Here is a 19,361-nt window from a genome sequence, read left to right on the forward strand (position 1 = left end):
TTCTATTTAGTTACTCAAGACTAAAGACTAATATATGTGTCTGTGTGTTTGCAGAGGCAGCGTCTGATAAACAGTCGCTTCAATAATGGGGACTCAGAGGTGACCGTAAAAATCCCAGGAAAGCGTGGGGTGGAGAATGGGCTGGCAGGACCGGACCGAAGCCTGAATGGGCGTAAGGGAGGTCACCATGAGGACGACAGGGGAGGAGCTGAAGCAGGCACTGACACCGAAAACGAGAACGAGGACAATGAAAACAATGAGAACGATGAGGAGGAAGAGGAGGAAGATGACAACGAAGGACCCTTCGTACCATACCGCTGCCCCGGTACATTTATTAGTGATGATTGATTAAAATTCTGACTACGTTTTTGGTTTACCCCCTGGCTGTCTATAAACAGTCTATTGCAGGAAATGTTCTGTAAGCTGCTTTGAATGAAAGTGTTTGGTTAAAGACTAATGTCAGGATCTTGTGCAGGTGGGGGCTTTAATAAGCTAAAGTGGCTGCTGGCCTGGCCACTGAGTCTGCTGCTGTTCTTAACCGTGCCCAACTGTGCCTCGCCTCGTTGGGAGCGCTGGTATATGGTCTCGTTTATCATGTCCACTGTCTGGATCGCTTTCTTTTCTTACATCATGGTGTGGATGGTAAGGCTTGCGTCAGACTTTATACATTTTAAAACTTCTTTTTTAGAATTGTTCAGTGACCTGTTGACACTCTCTTGGCAGGTCACAGTGATCGGTTACACTATGGGCATCCCTGATGTCATTATGGGAATCACTTTCTTGGCCGCTGGCACCAGTGTTCCTGACTGTTTGGCCAGTCTAATTGTGGCACGGCAAGGTAGGAAGAATGATTATTTCTTAATGCTTTAGCATTGTTGTTTACCCGCCAGTGTTTTTTTCAGTATCACTAATGCTTTACGGTCCTGTAGCTCATCCTGGGTCGACATTTCATGCAATAATATTTGGCAGTTTTTATTGTATATGCTGTTTAATGTTAATGATCGTGTTATTTTACATATGCATATGATTGCTTCCCACTTCCCATCAGGGGAATCCCTGTAACCATATTAAAGTGCATTCCACTTCATGAAATGGACGAAGGAAGTTTATATAGACAGACCCTCGAGTCTACTTCATATGTACACACCACAATGCAACACGATTGTGACGTCACCGCATATTGCGTTTAATTTACCCCACCACAAATAAAGATATATTATTTTTATATATAGATTTAACACACCCCAAACACAATATCGTAAGGAAAAATTATAAATCAACTCCATTGTGGATTCAGCCATGATATCTCTTGATTCTGCATCTTCTTCGCATGTGTTTTGATCAGGAGATTCAGTACTCTTTCAGAAGATTCGTAATAGTGCCCCCTACCGAATAACAGTGAAAACATGGAAAGCCAGAAATTTCCATTAATGGTGGGAACGTGTTTTCTGTCCGTCAATGGCGGTGAAAGAATAATATGTTTATTAATTTTCAGCTAGCTTTGTATTGTTAGTTTGACATGGTTTGTGGGGGGGGTTTCTTCTAAAGAAAAAATTGGTCATTTACATTACTACCAACATTATAACAATACAAAGCTGGCAGACTTTTGACAGACATTTGTTTGAACTACTGTTCAAACTTCAGAATTGTTGTATTCCTGTCCCTGGATATGTTGGATCGGCAAAGGTGTAAAAATCTAAATCAAAAGTGCATTATGGGTGTTTTTGGTCAATGAGAACACTACAGCCATTTTCTCTGTTTCATGTATAGCACCAAAAAATTACCAGAAATAGACCACCAAGTTTAAAAATTGTCAGCTGTGAATTCCCTTTAAGACTGGAGCAGATATGAAATTGTTTGTAGATTCTGATATTCTTAATATGTTTAGCCTTGAAACTGTCTTTAAATCAATATTTTTCAGGAATGGGTGACATGGCCGTGTCCAACTCCATTGGTAGTAATGTGTTTGATATCCTGATAGGGCTTGGTCTGCCCTGGACCCTCCAGACTTTGGCCATTGACTATGGTTCCACAGTAAGTGGAAAATGTTGTAATCGTAATTATTGTTTAATGAATCATTTGGTAAATGCTTTAAGGAGCATTGACAGAGACCAACTGAAAAATCAGTATTGTTTGTTAAACTTTTCCAGGTTAAAGGTAATAACTTTAACCTGGAAAAAACCTGGAATTACCTCTGGTCTAAATTGAAAGCAAATTTCGAGTCACAGTGTAATAAACATAGAGCTTTCTTTCAAACCATTTGCCAACATTTTATAAGTGTAAGTTCTAACATACTTTTTATGTATCTCTTCTCAGATTCACCTGAACAGCAAAGGCCTGATCTTCTCGGTTGGGCTGCTGCTGGCATCCGTTTTTCTCACGGTATGCGAGAGCAATAAAAAACACTTACTTAAACTAATTTCCTTTGAATCCATCTTTCACAATCAAGCCTTTTTTTCCCTCTCAGGTTCTCGGTGTACATTTGAACAACTGGAAACTGGACAATCGTTTGGGTTTCGCTTGTTTGCTGATGTACGCTGTCTTCCTGTGCTTCTCCATCCTCATCGAGTTCAATGTGTTCACCTTCGTCAATCTGCCCACTTGTCGCGAGGAATGAGAATCGTTCTTTTTCCCGGCGCTCCCACTTTGACATTGTGAGGACAATGGCACAAGTCCTTGATCAGAAGCAGACCGGCTCTTGTTCTGAAGGAATATTTATTTATCGATCTAGCTGATCCTTTATCGAGATCTTCTCTTTTCCTTTCCAATGGGTGCAATATTGATAGAGTCTCTGGGTCTGTGGTGTTACAAGAGGAGAGAGGATGAAGGAGCGGTTGTGACGGAGGAATGGTCCTGTAGACTGATATATAGACTGTTCTGGCAGGACAGGAATGTAGTAAAAGATGACTACTGCCTGGTTTGATGTGAATACTTTTTGTTTTTTTCTAAATATTTTGCATATTACATATTTAAAGAATATGATCTAAATGTATTTTATGATGGCATTTATTTTGTTAGCTGCTAACTGATGGAAGAAGAGACTGGACTTAATATCGGTAGATTTATGAGGGTTCTTTTTTGCTGAAAGGTACTGGTGACCTCTAGTAAATACATGTGAATAGTCCTCTTTTTAATTTGGGCATTACCAAGTCACTTTCAACCTTCATATGACAGATTGATCCGGATGCCGTGGTCATCGACGTCTACATTTTTCCAATGAGAGTATGTTTACCGTGCAGAGAAGGTAATAAAAGCGATCGCTTTTAGAGAGACGGCGGGCATTTGTTTGCACCTGTGTGGAGACGCATGTTGGAACACTACAACCAACATATTTATGTTTAGCGAGACGATATTCTTGTGTGATATATGGGATTTCTATAGATGTGTTTATGAACATTCTTTTGTCTCTAACACTCTGTATATACTGAAAACAGAGAGAGATTTATTTATTAATTTATTGAAAACTATTTATGCACATCGCTTTCCTATGACGTACTGAAAAGAAACCAACCCACAGCTGTCCCAAAGAAGAGACCGTTCTAGAGTTTCATCCAGGCTACGCCGTTTTGTCCTTCAGAGCTTGTGTGTCAGCCTTTTCTACTGGATTCCTTCTCCTTCATCTCTGAATATTATGCACCCTTTAAGATGCACCTTTGACTTGATGCGTAAAACAGTTTCTACTATTTGATATCGGTCTGACGTGACATCAGAGGTAATTGTAGAGATTTTTTGAACACTCAAAACTTTGGCAGGCAAGTAGGGGAAAAAATATATATATATATATATATTATACTTAAGATCGGCCATTACCTGTTTAGAGCAAACGGAGTGAGTGAGCCGCAAACCTAAGAAGCTGATTAGCAGGAACGTGTCCTGGTAAAATGAAGCTAACGTCTAACGTTGATAAGACTGTTTCAAAGTCAAATCATAGATACAAATCAATGACATTTTTCTTTGACCTCTAAAAGAGGTCAAGTCATTTTTCTCTTAGCATGCTGCTCTAATCTCTAGAGTTTATTTTTCCAGAAATCCTCTCAGTAGAACAAGGATCAGAATTCATTTCCAAGGATGCAGTTTCTCAGACGTTCTTTATGCTGATGTGTCCAAGACTGATTTCTTGGCCTTCTTTTAGAAGGATGATTTAAATACTTTGTTTTGTATGCCTCTGCAAAACTAACGGGGATTGTAAAAAGACACCGCCACAATGTATCACAGCTGTAAACTTTTATCTGTGGCACAATATGTGGATGAGTGTGCTTTTTCTTCTAACAGAGGTTTTTAGTGAGCTGACAAAGTAGCAATTCTATGGACTCTTTAAGTCTACGTAGAAACTTCATGCAGGTTTTCTAGTCCGAAGGCACATTGCAGGGAAATTTTGTGTTTTATGCACTGGTTGATACTGGGTGTGTAATTGTTTATCATATTTTAAGAATAGAATTTAGATGACTTAGAAACATATCTGGAAGAGTATTGCAGCAAAGTATTTTTTATCACAAACGCAACTTTGTATTTTGTAACGCGAAATGTTTAGAAATGTTTTCAGCTGTTAAAAAGTCTGTAGGATGTGCTTCAAGTGAATTCCTTAGCTCAAAAAACTCATTTGTCAGCTTACTGTCAAAGTACTTTTAGCATGTTTAAAATCAAAGGTCACACTTTTATCAATGATGTAAAAAAAAAGGGGATAATTTCCCCCTAGGTTGGCAGGTTATATTAGCAAATTTGAACATTTGTGTTCCTATATCACTCGTAATAGACATTGAGGCCTAGTTTTACTTCCCAAAAATGCAACAGCAGGTCTAGGGTTTAAGCAATGTGATATTCCCGGTAAATATAAGCTAGGTGTAATCCAAGTAGAGTATACTGAGGATGCATTTTTTTTTTTTGTAAAGCAGGGTATTATAAGGATGATGTCGGGAAGGCAGGGTTTAATGAAACGTTTTGTTCATCAAATGCAATAATGTTTAGATTAATTACTGTTTGTGTTTTTCTTGTAAATCCTAAACATGACACATCACATTCTTAGAGTCATATATATGCTACTTACTTTCGGTAAGGTTTGACAGACTTTGTGCACTCTATATGCTCGAAATCAAGGGTAGTAAAAAGAGGCTTTGAGATGCAACTAAATTAACTATCACTGCAACTGTCATGCTTCAGAATTTATGAGCACTGCAGCTTACAGGTTTTTGACATTGATGCCTATGTTTATGGTTGCAATACCGGCCATAGCAATCTACAGATTCAATGATTATTATGTACTGATCAATGCTATTTGGTCATCATCACTTCTGGAAATCAAAGTGCTGCTGTTTGTTTGTACGCACAAATATAATGAGGGCATGCACAACCAATTAGCCCACAATTAGACAAGTTTCACTCATATTTCCTTTTCTTGTCTGCTGATAATTCTTCATGGATTCAGGCATATTTTAATTTAAAAAATGTGACTTTTACAGGGTGATGCATTGCTGATGTACATAATTATACATACAAGAAAATGTCTTCATATTTTTTGTCTTTGCCTGTATATCTGTTGACTATATTTTCATAGATACTGTACAATGTTTGGGTCCTTTATTTGTTTATTTTATTTTTTGTTGTTGTGTTGAGGGTTCGATTAAACGCCCTTGGTTTGCTAAATCGCATGGGATATTTTAATATAAGGAATTATTTATGTTCATTACTATTACACATTGTTGAGCACTGGACGGACAGCAGTGAAATTAGACCTCTTAGATTATTGCATGTTTTCTTTTCTTTCTTTTTTTATGGAAAACTGCTGGGCTTTTGATTCTCCAATGAAAGCATAGATATTTCATTCAGATTAATCGATGTATTCTGCATTTCAGGAATCATAAAAAGAATGGTGGTTGGTTTTTATGTACTATTTTGTTCAGGTGTTTCAGTTGTATATCGGAGTACATTTTTGCTACTTGAGCATAATTAAAATGATCTTTGCTGAGGTAAACACTATTGTTCGCGGATTGTCATTTCAGCCATAAAGGCATGCATGTTGCTTTCCCTGTAAAGCATTGGTTCTAAAGAGATGATGATATTTCCAAAACATTAACCATATAGGCTACCCCTATCCCTAAATGTGGTTATTATTTACAGCTAAATATTATTTATAGGGCTTTTAAATATCTATAAACACTTAAAATGTCCTCAGAAGTCTGTGATTGCATGTTTTACATATTTGTCAATTATATTTTCAAACATATCATAAGATCAGACACATCTCAAACGCAGAGAGCATTACACATCCTTGATTTGTGCATAACAATGAGAAAGGAATAGGCTAAATAACTTTGATTTTCTGCAGTTCTAACTTCAATTTGAGGAATAACTTTATAAATATTTTTGTCTATTATTGTCTTCTTATATCCATATTTAAAGAACACAAAAGGTTAGTAAAATTGAAGTTGACTAAAAATAAATAAATAAGAAAACCAAATGAATAAAAGTAAAAATCAACATTAGTTACTGTACACTTTAGAGACATTTTTATGGTTATTATATTGAAAGTCTCTTTTAGGAGCTCAATTGACAATTTCTTTTAAAAACGAGATTTTTATTTTTATTTTATTCCAATAGAACAAGAGGTATTACACAGGCTACTCATAGTATCACATTAACATAGTTGCAAGGAAATTAAATTAAAATAAATAAATACAAATTACATAAAGTCCAGTGCTTTTAAAGCATTACGTGTTTGTACATGTACATTGTACATGCACGTTTGTACATCGCTTTTTTTTTTTTTTTTTTTTTGCTTGTTCCAAGAGGTTTACATATAATTTAAAGTCATTTACAAAATGTGAAAAGCTTGGTTTACATTGAGCCCACTTCTTTTCAAGCTATGTATGTGATATTTTCCTAATAAAATCAATAATTGAGATTAAGATTTAACTGCGCGCCTGTAAGGGACGGCTGACGTCACGCTATGATTGTGGGAATCGTAGTTCTTTCAAAATTCCCAACGTTCTGCCAACGTTGCTGTGACGTTTGCGTAACGTGATACGTGCGCTGGCCAGGGACAGTTTGATAACCATTTCCGCCTATTTCTCGTTTATAACGCAGTGTTTATCAAGAGTAGCATGTTAAGGGATTAAATTTACCGTTAAGTGCTATTTGTAAATTAACAAATACACCCATATAAATGGAGCCAAACAGTGTCGGTCGCTCGAACTGGGCCATAAACCGCCGGGCGGAGGGTTTAGTGAGTAAACACATGGCAGAAATGGCACAGAGACGCTTAGCGGTGCCTGAGGAGGATATGAACCCTCTGCCCGGAGACTTGAGAAGGAGCGCAGAAGACATCCCGGGGCGTGCCGAGGTGAATTTCAGCGCGGATTCGCAGTCCTACGATCCTGCAGGAGAGGCAGAAAAGTTGATGCACGAGGATGCATCTTCATCTTCAGGTACTGTAGGCAGTGAAAATGACCGCTTTATCCATTTTCTTAAATCGTTTTGGAACTTTGTCTTGTTAAAATATGAGACTTTTTTTTTTTAAATATGCAAGTCATGCATTAGGCTATCTTCTTAAATACATTTTAAAAATCGTATGCTTTAAAACCTAAAACCTATACTCTACTCTAACCTCAATAGAAAACTACAACAACTAAAAAAATACTATGAAACTTCACTATGACATCAAAACTGAGCATTTTTATTTTATGGAATATTGCAGTAGCCTATCTGTTGTAAATTATTTATCCATGCATATATTTTTTTTAAATTCATGCGAACTCCTAAACTTTTAATAAAAGTAACTATCTTGCATCAACATCTGTCTGATGCGTTTTCTGACGCGAGGGCGGGGTCAACCTGTCAATCACAGCACTGGAATAGTGCCCGCCCACTTTTCCGGTGGCTTTAGTTCTAAAAGTATTTTTCCCATCGGTTTCTTCTATAGGGTCCGCTTAGTTAAAGTGATATAGGCCATAAACCAAGCGAATAAGCTACGAGGTGAATTTTAACATAATAAACTTAGTATATGGGAGTGGGCAGAGTTAACAAGATCTTTTGGCGCATTTTTTGTGTGTAGATTTGACCATAAATTCTCTTATTTAACATGATTATTAAACTAAGTTTAAATAATGTGGGCTAATGGCTTCAACTTAAGCAAATACCATTCTCAAATCCATTCTAGACTGAGACGGTAAAAAAACAGCATTTGTTTTAGCAAAAACTGACAAGCTAATGTAAATTGATTTATAAACAATGATATAGTGTTTAGGAGTTTGGAGTTTGGACGCGTGTTTGGTCAAGGAGTTTGGACGCGTGTTTGAAAACAAAGGTTTCACTGATTGACTCGTTTTGAACAACGCGCAGTTTACTGATAACAACAAAACATGCCGCCAAAAAAGGAGACAAAGCAAGAAGAAGAATATGTGACTATCAGTTGTGTAAATGAAATGTTGCAGCAACAAAAGGAAATGTTCACCGCATTACTGGAACAACAACATAGCAATTTCAATGGCTTTGTCAAGCTAATTATGGACTCCACTAACTCGAGATTAGAGTCAATATCCAAGGAAATGCAAGAAATAAAAACTAGCTTGCAGTATACACAAAAAGAAGTGGATGATATTAAAAGTGAGATAAAAGATCTGAAGGAACGCAGTACCTCGATACAAAATGATATTTTTAAAATATGTGACAGTTTGATGCCGGTCTCAGACAAAATGGAGTATCTGGAGAGCCAAATCAGGCGAAATAATCTGGTATTCGACGGGATACAGGAGTCACAAGGAGAGACTTGGTCAGAGACGGAGGAGAAGATACAAAAAGTTGTGAAGGAAAAATTACAGCTGCAACATGAGGTGGAGGTAGAGAGGGCTCACCGTATAGGAAGACCGGGTGGAGACCGACCGAGGCAAATCGTGGTAAAACTCCTAAGACACAAGGACAGAACGGAAATACTACAAAGATCCAAACATCTAAAAGGTTCCAGAATATACATCAATGAAGATTTTACAGAGGCAGTCAGAAGGAAAAGAAAAGATCTCATGCCGGAACTAAGAGCGGCGAGAGAAAAGGGGGACATTGCCTTTTTACGGCAGGATAAACTGATTATTTATCCCCGGTCCAGTGTACCAAAACAAACAAAGCCAGCTAACATCAACACATAAACAGGTAGGCAAATATCATGCTGAAATTCTAATTTCACTATGTCGCAAAATAAAATAACACATAACGGAGATGGGCATTTACTACAAAGATTGGTTGAATATGAGCAATTGGAACTGAACTCTTTGCAGTACACGGATTACAATGCACAGGATATAGAAAATGACATTGATCCGGTAAACAACTTCTTTGCTGGCATCAACAATAAATGTCACTATTACACTGAGGAAAATTTTAATAGTTCAATTAAGACTGAGCAGCAGCTATCTATTATACACTTTAATAGTAGAAGTCTCTATGCCAACTTTCACAGTATTAAACACTATCTTAAACAACTGAAACAGCACTTTAATATAATCGCAGTAACTGAAACGTGGATAAACAGTGAAAAAGGGTCAGATTTTGAAATAGAGGGATATGAAATGTTTTCAATTAACAGAGTAAATAAGAATGGAGGTGGGGTTACATTATATGTGGACAAGGATTTAAATTATAAAGTGGTGGAAAAAATGTCACTGGTAGTGGACAATCTGTTGGAATGTGTTACAATAGAAATAAGTATGGAAAAAAAGAAAAATATAATTGTAAGTTGTGTATATAGGTCACCAAGTTCGAATATTGATACATTTAAGGAATGGATGGAAGAAACATTTACAATGACTAGTCAAAAAATTGTGTTCATCTGTGGGGATTTCAATATTGATTTGTTAAACCCAAAAAATCATAAAAGGACAGAGGATTTTATTAACACCGTGTTTAGTTTAGGGCTACATCCTCAGATTACTAGGCCCAGTCGAATAACGTCTCATTGCGCGACGCTAATAGATAATATATTTACAAATATTATACAAAATGAAATAGTGAGTGGTTTACTGATTAATGATATCAGTGACCACCTACCAATTTTTATAGTGTATGATAATAACTATAGTTTAAAAAGACAAGATAAAAAAATATTCTTTAAGAGGGTCAGAACAGAAGAAACAATGGAGGCATTGAAAGTTGATTTGCTAGCACAAGATTGGACGTTTATGGATAACGAAAAAGATGTAGATAAAGCATATGAACAATTCCTAAAAATATTTAAACTATTATATGATAAAAACTGCCCAATCAAAATATTGAGCAGGAAACAAAGACAAAATGATAGACCGTGGATCTTTAAGGGATTGAAAAATGCTTGTAAAAAGAAAAATACATTTTATAGAGACTTTATGAAACACAGAACAATAGAGGCTGAAAATAGATATAAGAAATATAAGAACAAGTTAACGAATATTATGAGAATTTGTAAGAAAGACTATTATGCAAAACTACTAGATAACAACAAAAATAATATTAAAGGTATGTGGAACATCTTAAATAAAATAATTAAAAATAATACCAAACGGGATAATTATCCACATCATTTCACTGATAATGATGAAAACATCAATGATATGGAGGAGGTGGTTAATAAGTTTAATACATTTTTTGTAAATGTGGGTCCAAACTTAGCAGAGCAAATTCCAGTTCCACAAACATTAGAAAGTAGATATAACAATTTAGTAGATAGAAATCCTAACTCAATATTTTTGACAGCAGTTGATGAAAAAGAAATAATAAATATTGTTAAAGAATGTAAAAACAAAACATCCACTGATCATGATGGAATAGATATATCAATTATAAAAAAAGTAATCGAGGGGATTGCCAAACCATTAATGAACATTTGCAATTTATCGTTTTTAACAGGTACATTTCCAACAAAAATGAAAATAGCAAAAGTTACTCCAATATATAAAAATGGAAACAGACACCAATTCACAAATTACAGGCCAATCTCTCTATTATCACAATTTGCAAAGATCCTTGAAAAATTATTTAATAATAGATTAGAGAAATTTATTGATAAAAATAAATTACTTTCAGATAGTCAATATGGATTTAGGAAAAAAAACTCAACAGCATTAGCATTAACAGAACTCATTGAAGAAATAACAAACGCTACAGATCAAAATAAATGTGCAGTTGGGGTATTTATTGATCTAAAAAAAGCATTTGACACAATAAATCATGAAATATTAATCAGTAAACTAGAACGCATGGGGATCAGGGGGGTAGTTTTAAATTGGGTAACCAGTTATCTGAGAGACAGACAGCAATTTGTGAAAATAGGAGAGCATTCATCTGAATGTTTGGGCATGAAATGTGGTGTCCCACAGGGGTCAGTGTTAGGACCAAAGTTATTTTTACTTTATATTAATGATATTTGTAAAGTATCGGAAGTATTGAAGTTTGTACTATTTGCAGATGACACCAATATATTTGGTTCAGGAGACAACTTAAAGCTACTTTCAGAATTAATCACCTCAGAATTTAGGAAAATAAAACAATGGTTGGATATTAATAGATTATCGATAAATTTGAGTAAAACAACTTTCATGATATTTGGAAACTGTAAGCCAAATCAACAAGTACAAATACAGATAGAGGGGTTTAACTTAGAAAGAGTACATGAAAATAAGTTTCTCGGAGTAATCATAGATGAAAAGATCTGTTGGAAGCCTCACATAAAATACATTCAAACCAAACTGTCTAAAAGTATCGCAATTCTGGCTAGAGCTAAGTATATACTGGATGTTAAATCTCTTCGCATCTTGTATTGTTCATTATTGTTACCGTATTTGAACTACTGTGTAGAGGTGTGGGGAAGCACTTACCGATATTCACTACAGCCGTTAGTAATAATGCAAAAACGAGCTATGAGAATTATTCATAATGTTGGATTTTGTGAACATACAAATTCATTATTTTGGCAGTCGAGATTATTAAAATATTATGACCAAATTGAATATCAAATTGCTGTATTCATGTTTAAAGTAAGAAATAGACTATTGCCTGGGAATATACAAAAGAAGTTTTTTGAGAGGGAGGGAGGGTACAACTTAAGGGGATGTGGAAACTTTAAGATTAATAGATTTAGAACAACAAGGAAAAGACTTTGTTTATCAATATGTGGAGTTAAATTGTGGAATAAAATAGATGAAAATTTAAAGCAATGCTCCAACATATTCCTCTTTAAAAAAATTTATAGAGAAAAAATTCTTAAGAAGTATCAAGAAGCACTGTAGGAAAATGGGAGCGCTCCTTTGTTAAGAGTTATAACATTTGTTAGTGGTTATTTTGAATTTATGCATGTATGTATATGGCATGTGGAGGTATGTGTATGTGTCGGAGGATATAGGGGTATAGGTATATATATGGGTGTATGTATGTATAAATACAAATGTGTACATGAGTATGTATATGTGTTGATGTATATATGTGTATGAGTAGGCGTAGGCATATGCATGTTATTTAAGGAAAAATAATAATTAAAGGGGTAGGAGTATATAAGTTTTACTTCATCCTACTCCTTTTTCGTTCATGGGATAGAATTAATTAATTTTTTTTGTCTTTCACCTTTATTTGTTTCTTTTGATAATGTCTGAATATTTTTGTATTTATATTTCTCTCATGTTCGAAAATAAACAAATAAAAAAAAAAAAAAAAAAAAAAAATACTACTGAGTAACAAGCTTGTAGCTTACAGTAAGGCTGTTTTTAAAGGTGTATAAGTTATTGTTAAAAATCCATTTCCCTAGATGCTGTTTTTACTTCCGAAAGCTGACTCAATTGCACTCTGTAGCAAACGACAATGAATTTACGATTCAAGCAGTTCCTGATAGATAAATCAAGTCAATCCCCATGTGCAGTACTGTCAGATGTACAACATAACATTAATTTTAATAGAATAATTAAATTAAACTGTGCTGTCTATGTAGAAACATCCCAGAGAACCACTCAACAGCAAGTAGACACTGTACACAGTAGATACCTGCACACAAATGGAACTCAGCTTGATATTGATGCTGAATTTTAACCTTTTGTAACCCTTCACTAAATATGGCTTTTTACAACTGCAGAGACAGCGGCCCATAGGAAAATCATATCCCTTCTTATTGAGATCAAAGAGGAGCAACAGAGGCAATGGGAAGTTCTGAAAGACCTGCAGGCCAGGATTCATGGACAAGTATGTGATGAGGAGGACGAGCCACTTGACATAGATCTCCCTCTAAGAACTATGGAACAGCTTGATGAAACGGAGCAGAATTTAGAGGATACTGAAGCTCAGAGGAGAATGGTAAAGAATAAATACTGTAAATCTACTCTTCAATTTACAGTTTCTACAGCCCATGTAATAATGGGTTGCCACTTTGTAAACCTCAACCAAACAATTTCTAGTAACACTCTTCCCTTCTTCACCTGTACTGAGTATTGCTTCACATTTTGATTTTCTAATAGGTGTCACACCTCTCAAGGATGGGCGGAGCCACGGTGGATGATGCGGTCCGACGTCTTATGCACGCTGTTCTCTCTTTCAGCGTTGGCTCAGAGCTCAACTGGGTTGGGAGAGGACAGAAACGGAGTTTCAGAAATACCAGACTGCAGGGTGTATTATTTCGTGAGCAATCTTTGAAATGATGATTCAGTGTATATGCTTCACTTTAAAGTACAACGGATTTAGATCTTCATGTGAAGTAATGTTTGAACTCTGTTCTCTGCAGGTGCCTTGAAGAGGACACCCGTAGGGAAGGAGGCCACACACCACCAGTTTGCTGATGTAGTGAAGAAATGGTTGCGGTTTGCCCCTTTCCGACAAAGAGGAAGTGGACGAAGACTGCACTGGAAACCTGTTGAGTTCATCTGTCCCAAATATGACACTACTGTGGAGGATCATAACCAGCTTAACCTGGAATCTGAGGAGATTCAGGTCACAATATAATTACACTCTGTGCTCAAAGTGGCAACATGTGAGAAGGGCTGGTAGTGCCGGTTCTTCATACCAGTGTTTTCTGTCCCACTTTAAGCACAATTACACTAAATATTATATCACCAAACGTAAAAAAACAAAAACAAAAACAAAAAACAAACAGGTAAAGCGAACTCCGTGAATGAAGAAATGACAACTATGAAGGACTGACTTTTTTTGTGGTCATATTACATTCTTATATATATATTATTTTCTTTATCTTTAACTTACATGCTGTTATATACGGTTGTTCCTGCAGTATAGATCTTTAAAATATAATGGGCAAATGTAAACCATTCTGTGTTATAATGTTTGCTTTGTGCCTGCAAATATATTTTAAATATATTGTAATATGTTTCAATTTAAACACGGATGGAAATTTATTTTAGTTTTTAAAGTTCCGAATTAAAATGGGAACTTTGCAATCCATTAACTTTGCAATCCATTTTTCAAGTTGGAAGTTGTAAGAATTGTATCTGTTTTGCGTGGTTTGGTGCCATTATGTTTAACAGTAAATGGACATCAGATTTAAGAACTTAAAATGTGAAAAAGTTTAGTGCTACAACACAGAAAATATCAGATTTCTGTACACCCACAAAAAAAACACACAAAAATGACTAATCAAATGTAATTAAATGACTTTGCTTAATAAAATAAATTATTTTATAATTGTCCAGTAAATCCAGTGGTACATTTTGGCGATGTGAAATATTTTCTAAGAACTCTTGGTTCCTGACATGCATAAAAACATTTAAAAAAAATATCTATGTGTGACTTTTTCTATGTTCATAAAGCCATTTGTTCTAGGTATGCGATACATTTGCTTTCCATTTACTTTGTGAGAGTAAAGTGCAAGATTATCTTACTGAATCTTCAGCTTTGGAACCCATGCCCATATTCTACATGGAAAAAATGAATGCAGAAATGAAAGGCTAGTTTGAACAATGGGCACATCAGGCGCTGTGGACTTAAAGAAAATAAATTATCTGCAAAAACACTTCAGACTCTCACTAAATTTTTTATTTGTTTACTGGCAATATTCAAAAGTGTATATACCGTGGATATAAACTCTGTTAAACAGCTTATGTTTGTGATGTAAAAGATTACACAAGATCAATTATACTGGAACTTCTGCACCTTTAATATAAAAATTACAACCTGCAATGCACCCAAAAACCAAAGTGATACATTTCAGAGAAGAAAAATAAAATGTATAATAACTACATACAAACTTAACATAACCTAACTGCAGCATACATAACAATTGGTTATGTGGCTGTGTTCAAAATTAACCAATCATCAAGCTGATGTAAAATAGTACACACCTGCCTTCACCGGAAGTGATTGATTAATTCCAAATAAATCTCAGCAGTCTTGTAAGATTTTTCTGTTATCTTCTTTTGCATTGCATAATATTATAAGAGATATGAGCCATAAAGACCTTATAAAGCATTGACCGAAATCTCATTGTTGAAAAGTAGCACTTAGTAGTGATGGCTTGGCTACAAATAGTTCTAGGGCATTAGATATACCATTGAACACAATGAAGACAGAGAAGGATTCATGCTGTGGGCCCATTATGTTTTCCAGCTAATAGCTCCCAGTCATCCGCAGGCATCCGTTTACACTTTTTTTTTTTTTTGTTTTTTTTTTTTGGAGGAATTTAATTTTTTCCTTTTCTGTTCCTCAATGCTAGTATGACTTACAGTGATTATTTAATTTCATGTGGATATAATACAACACTGTGATAGTTTCTTTTGATTTTTTTTTTGCTTCAATAAAGCAACGAAAAAGTTAAAATTGAGTCCACCAAGCCATTTACTTAATTGTTTATTTTCGATTTGTCCCTAATAGTTTCTCACTGTCTTTCCGGTTCTTTCATGTTCTTCTCTGAGTAACATCAGTGCTTGCTGGGTCTAACAAAGGCTTTTCCCTTCCAAAGACATTCCCAGCTGGAACACGTGACGTGAAACTTAATGCACATCAACTTTTGTTCTCCTGGAGTTTGTTTTTGCCGGGAGAGGTCGCATGCTTTAACACAGCTCTGCGTTAGATGAATCTTACTTGCGAAGTACAAGGAAACAACCGAGCTTCGGACATGTAGGGACATTTAAAACTGTTAACAGCAACTGTGCCTTTGGAGAAACATCATGCAGCTCTTATAAATGCCTAAACGTGCTTTTGTTAGCGGGTGTTTTGATTTCGAGCCGTCGAGGTGAGTCCCACACACTTGATTACCGTAAATCTGAGTGTTTTGAGGTGTATTTTTTTGTTTTTGACACAAGTCTCAGATGTATAAAGCGTACATTTCATATTTTCTGTTTATTGTAGGCTACCGGTATATTTTAAACCTATTAGCCGTGGAAGTAAATGTGTTAGGTCAACACTGGATAGCTTGGTGAATTGTTTTGTATCACCACCTGCTTTGTGGCCATGAATCAAAATTAGTTATTGTTGCCAGCCGGTAACTGTACTTTACACTGTACAGTGGTAACAAATTATTGTTGAATGTCATTATAATGTTTTAAAAGTCCAAATTGTACAAGACCGGTAAAACCTGCTGTATTATATAGCAATTATATCGATACCCAAAATGTTGTCATGAGTCAGCTTGTTACCTTCCTATAGCGTTACTTCTAATGTGAAAGGTAGGCCTATATAAAAGCTATTATGTGTATTTATTAAGCTATGCTTTAGTAGAGCACTGAACGGTGTGTTTTTGTATTAGAATATGCATTTTTATTTGAAAGTGTTCATGCTTAATTTTTTTTTTTTTTTTTTTGAAAGATCATATATCTGCATTGAAAAACTGAATGAACTTCCTCATAATTTCAATTGTGAACTCTAAAAGAGAGGGAAGTAAAAGTTTAAAGGTCAAGTTATAAGAGGCAATGTACTGTCCCTCATATGCACACAATTATTTCAGAAAGTTATTACATCAAACTGTAAGGCAGCTGTAAAGTATTTGTCATCCTTTAGCATTTGGATTGGGTGTGTGTGCCCCAGTTTTGGTTGTATTGTGTGAGTCTGTGGACCAAATGTCCCCTGATCATAAAAACTGAAATCAACATATGGTGAAGCCAACAACCTGAAAATGAAAAAATATTAAAGTATAACAATGCAAAAAGGGATTACTTATTTTTTATTTTACACTATGCTTTAATTCTCATATTGCTATCAGAAAAATTACAACAACAAAAACATGAAAAAACAGAAAAATGTCACAATAAAATTGATGGCACTCATTACTGACTTGACTTTTCCCACTAGACTTTTGGTTTCTTCCCCACCAATATTTCAGCTGTGGCTGTGAGGCCTGTTAAGAGGATTAGTCTCAGGCAAAGGGAAGTAACTTAACTGATTTTGCCCAGAACATGCGTCACTTGACAAGAATTTCAGAGTTGTGCAGTGACTGCCATTGGATTAGTTTGGCTAGAGAATGTTTTAATCCATTTCATACACGATACCAGCCATATTTACCTTATTTGAAGTGTGGTTTGATGGAATTGCTTATGCAACCACTGGGCTCTACTCAAATTCTTACACTGTAAAAAAATTATTTAGAAAAAAAGTTACCTGGTTGCCGTCATTTTGAGTTCATTGAAATTAAACTTTTGAGTTAATACAATGAACATTTTTCGAGATTCGACAATTCGACATTAATTAAAATATTATTACATTTTTTTGAAAGCATATCGGGTAATTGTGTGTGTTTTATTTTCTGATGATGCAGTAAAACATGCCAAATAGTGCTATTTTCATGATTTATCAAATTTTTATGTAGTTCAGATACAATCATATTTTGAGTTTCTATTTATTAAACAAATTTCCTTTATTGTATCAACTCAAATTTTTAATTTCATTAAACTCAACATTTTAAGGCAACCAGGTTACTTACTTTTTTAAGTTAAACCAACAAAAACCAACAAAAATTTTTTTACAGTGTAGGTGTCTTCATTACAGTAATTCTGTGTACTGTGATTTGTCAGCATAATTTTAGTACCTTCTGACCGCATTGAGAGTTGTTGCATTGATTACAGCTAATGTGGTGGGCAAATGGGCATTTGATTAAATAGCTTGACAACTTTGAAATTAAATGTGACGTTCTCTCACAGTCAGCCAGTCAGAGCAATGAATGTAGAGTTAAAAGATAATGAGGTAATGAGATATCAGATTTAGTTTAACCACAGAATTATAAAACAAGCCAAAGACACACACAGAGTGATATTGTAGTGTTTTTAGCTTTCAAAGTGCACATCAATTAGTATTTATTACTTGGACTTCCTTGGTTGTTGCTTCCTTTCAGGTAGGCTACACTGTTCATCTTGTTTATATTAATTTATTATACACTATTGTTCAAAAGTATGGGATTAGTAATTAATAATTTTTTCCAGCAGGGATTCATTATATCAAAAGTGTAAAAAAGACATTTATAATGTTAAAAAAAAATTCTATTTAAAATAAGCTGTTATTTTTTTCTTCTTCTGGAAAACAAAATAGATATATGACAGTTTCCATAAAAATATGAAGCATCACAACTGTTTTCAATATTGATAATAAGAAATGTTTCTTAAACACCTAATCAATACTTTAATTATTTCTGAAGAATCATGTGACACTGAAGACTGGAGTAATGGCGGCTAAAAAATTACATTTGCCATCACAAGAACAAATTACATTTGAAAATCTCTTAAAATTAGTAGTTATTATAACTTTTATTTAGAACATTTTTATTTTAGAACAATAGAACATTTTATTATTTTTCTATTTCATTTTTCACAATATTACTATTGTATTATAGCCTAGAAATCTAGACGCACCCTAGCGGCATCAAATCTAATCTGCCGCGAGTGTTGTCTAGCAACTCTCAATACACTTCTGAGCTGTAAAAACCAAACTCTGGTCAGGCCAATCACATTGGCCCTCATTTATCAAAAGTGCGTACACCAAATTTCCAGCGTACACCTTGCGTACACCCAAAACCATGGGGACTTTGAGATTTATCAATATGGACGTTGGCGTACGGCACGCTCAAATCCTACGCCAGCTCAGGAGGTAGTGTACGCACGTTTTGAGTAAGTGCGAAAATGCGCTGAAAAACAATTCCTAACATCACAAAACGTTGCGAGCAAAATAATAAAAATAAGAAAAATTACATTCTTCTTCTTTTAAATATTAATAAAATAAATAATAATGACATTCTTCTTCTAAATAACAATAATTTATGATCCAAACAGCTTTAAACTGCTGGAGTGCGCCTCCGCACTATTAACAGTACTCGTAATTTGGGTCCATATTTGTTTGTTTTTTGGGTACCTTTAATCCCACTCTTTAAACTCCCAAATAAAACAATTTCGTTTTTTTTTTCCACTTCCCTGGTAATTGTCTCGATGGGC

At 35.0% G+C, this 19,361-nt stretch overlaps 3 protein-coding genes across 8 annotated transcripts in view; all 3 read left to right on the top strand.

The window, feature by feature from the left end:
• Positions 1-5,958, top strand: part of slc24a3 (solute carrier family 24 member 3) — a 118,179-nt gene extending 112,221 nt beyond the window's left edge. Inside the window, exons 12-17 of the mRNA XM_067421516.1 lie at positions 55-325; positions 476-642; positions 724-838; positions 1,922-2,034; positions 2,317-2,382; positions 2,468-5,958. Of these exons, the coding sequence (XP_067277617.1) occupies positions 55-325; positions 476-642; positions 724-838; positions 1,922-2,034; positions 2,317-2,382; positions 2,468-2,617 (882 nt within the window). The 3' untranslated portion in view covers positions 2,618-5,958. The remainder of the gene's footprint in view (positions 1-54; positions 326-475; positions 643-723; positions 839-1,921; positions 2,035-2,316; positions 2,383-2,467) is intronic.
• Positions 5,959-7,004: 1,046 nt separating this feature from the next.
• Positions 7,005-14,918, top strand: si:dkey-187a12.4 (uncharacterized). Of its 2 annotated transcripts, none has more exons than XM_067421378.1 (4): positions 7,005-7,421; positions 13,079-13,296; positions 13,458-13,605; positions 13,721-14,918. In XM_067421378.1, exons 1-4 carry the CDS (start codon positions 7,160-7,162, stop codon positions 13,936-13,938), a joined length of 846 nt encoding a protein of 281 aa, XP_067277479.1. In that variant the 5' UTR covers positions 7,005-7,159; the 3' UTR covers positions 13,939-14,918. The 2 variants fall into 2 exon arrangements, with proteins under 2 accessions (XP_067277479.1, XP_067277478.1); XM_067421377.1 differs by having other exon boundaries at positions 7,007-7,421; positions 13,458-13,617.
• Positions 14,919-15,963: 1,045 nt separating this feature from the next.
• Positions 15,964-19,361, top strand: part of rin2a (Ras and Rab interactor 2a) — a 50,661-nt gene continuing 47,263 nt past the window's right edge. For 4 of the 5 annotated variants that reach the window (XM_067421039.1, XM_067421037.1, XM_067421040.1 and 1 more), the window contains exon 1: positions 15,966-16,180. The gene's annotated coding sequence lies outside the window, so the exon portion shown is untranslated. Of the gene's footprint in view, positions 16,181-19,361 lie in introns of all 5 variants that reach the window. The other variant, XM_067421041.1, reaches the window with a different exon arrangement.

The sequence above is a fragment of the Pseudorasbora parva genome, chromosome 17 (genome assembly GCF_024679245.1).
Source record: "Pseudorasbora parva isolate DD20220531a chromosome 17, ASM2467924v1, whole genome shotgun sequence".
NCBI classification, from domain to species: Eukaryota; Metazoa; Chordata; class Actinopteri; order Cypriniformes; family Gobionidae; genus Pseudorasbora; species Pseudorasbora parva.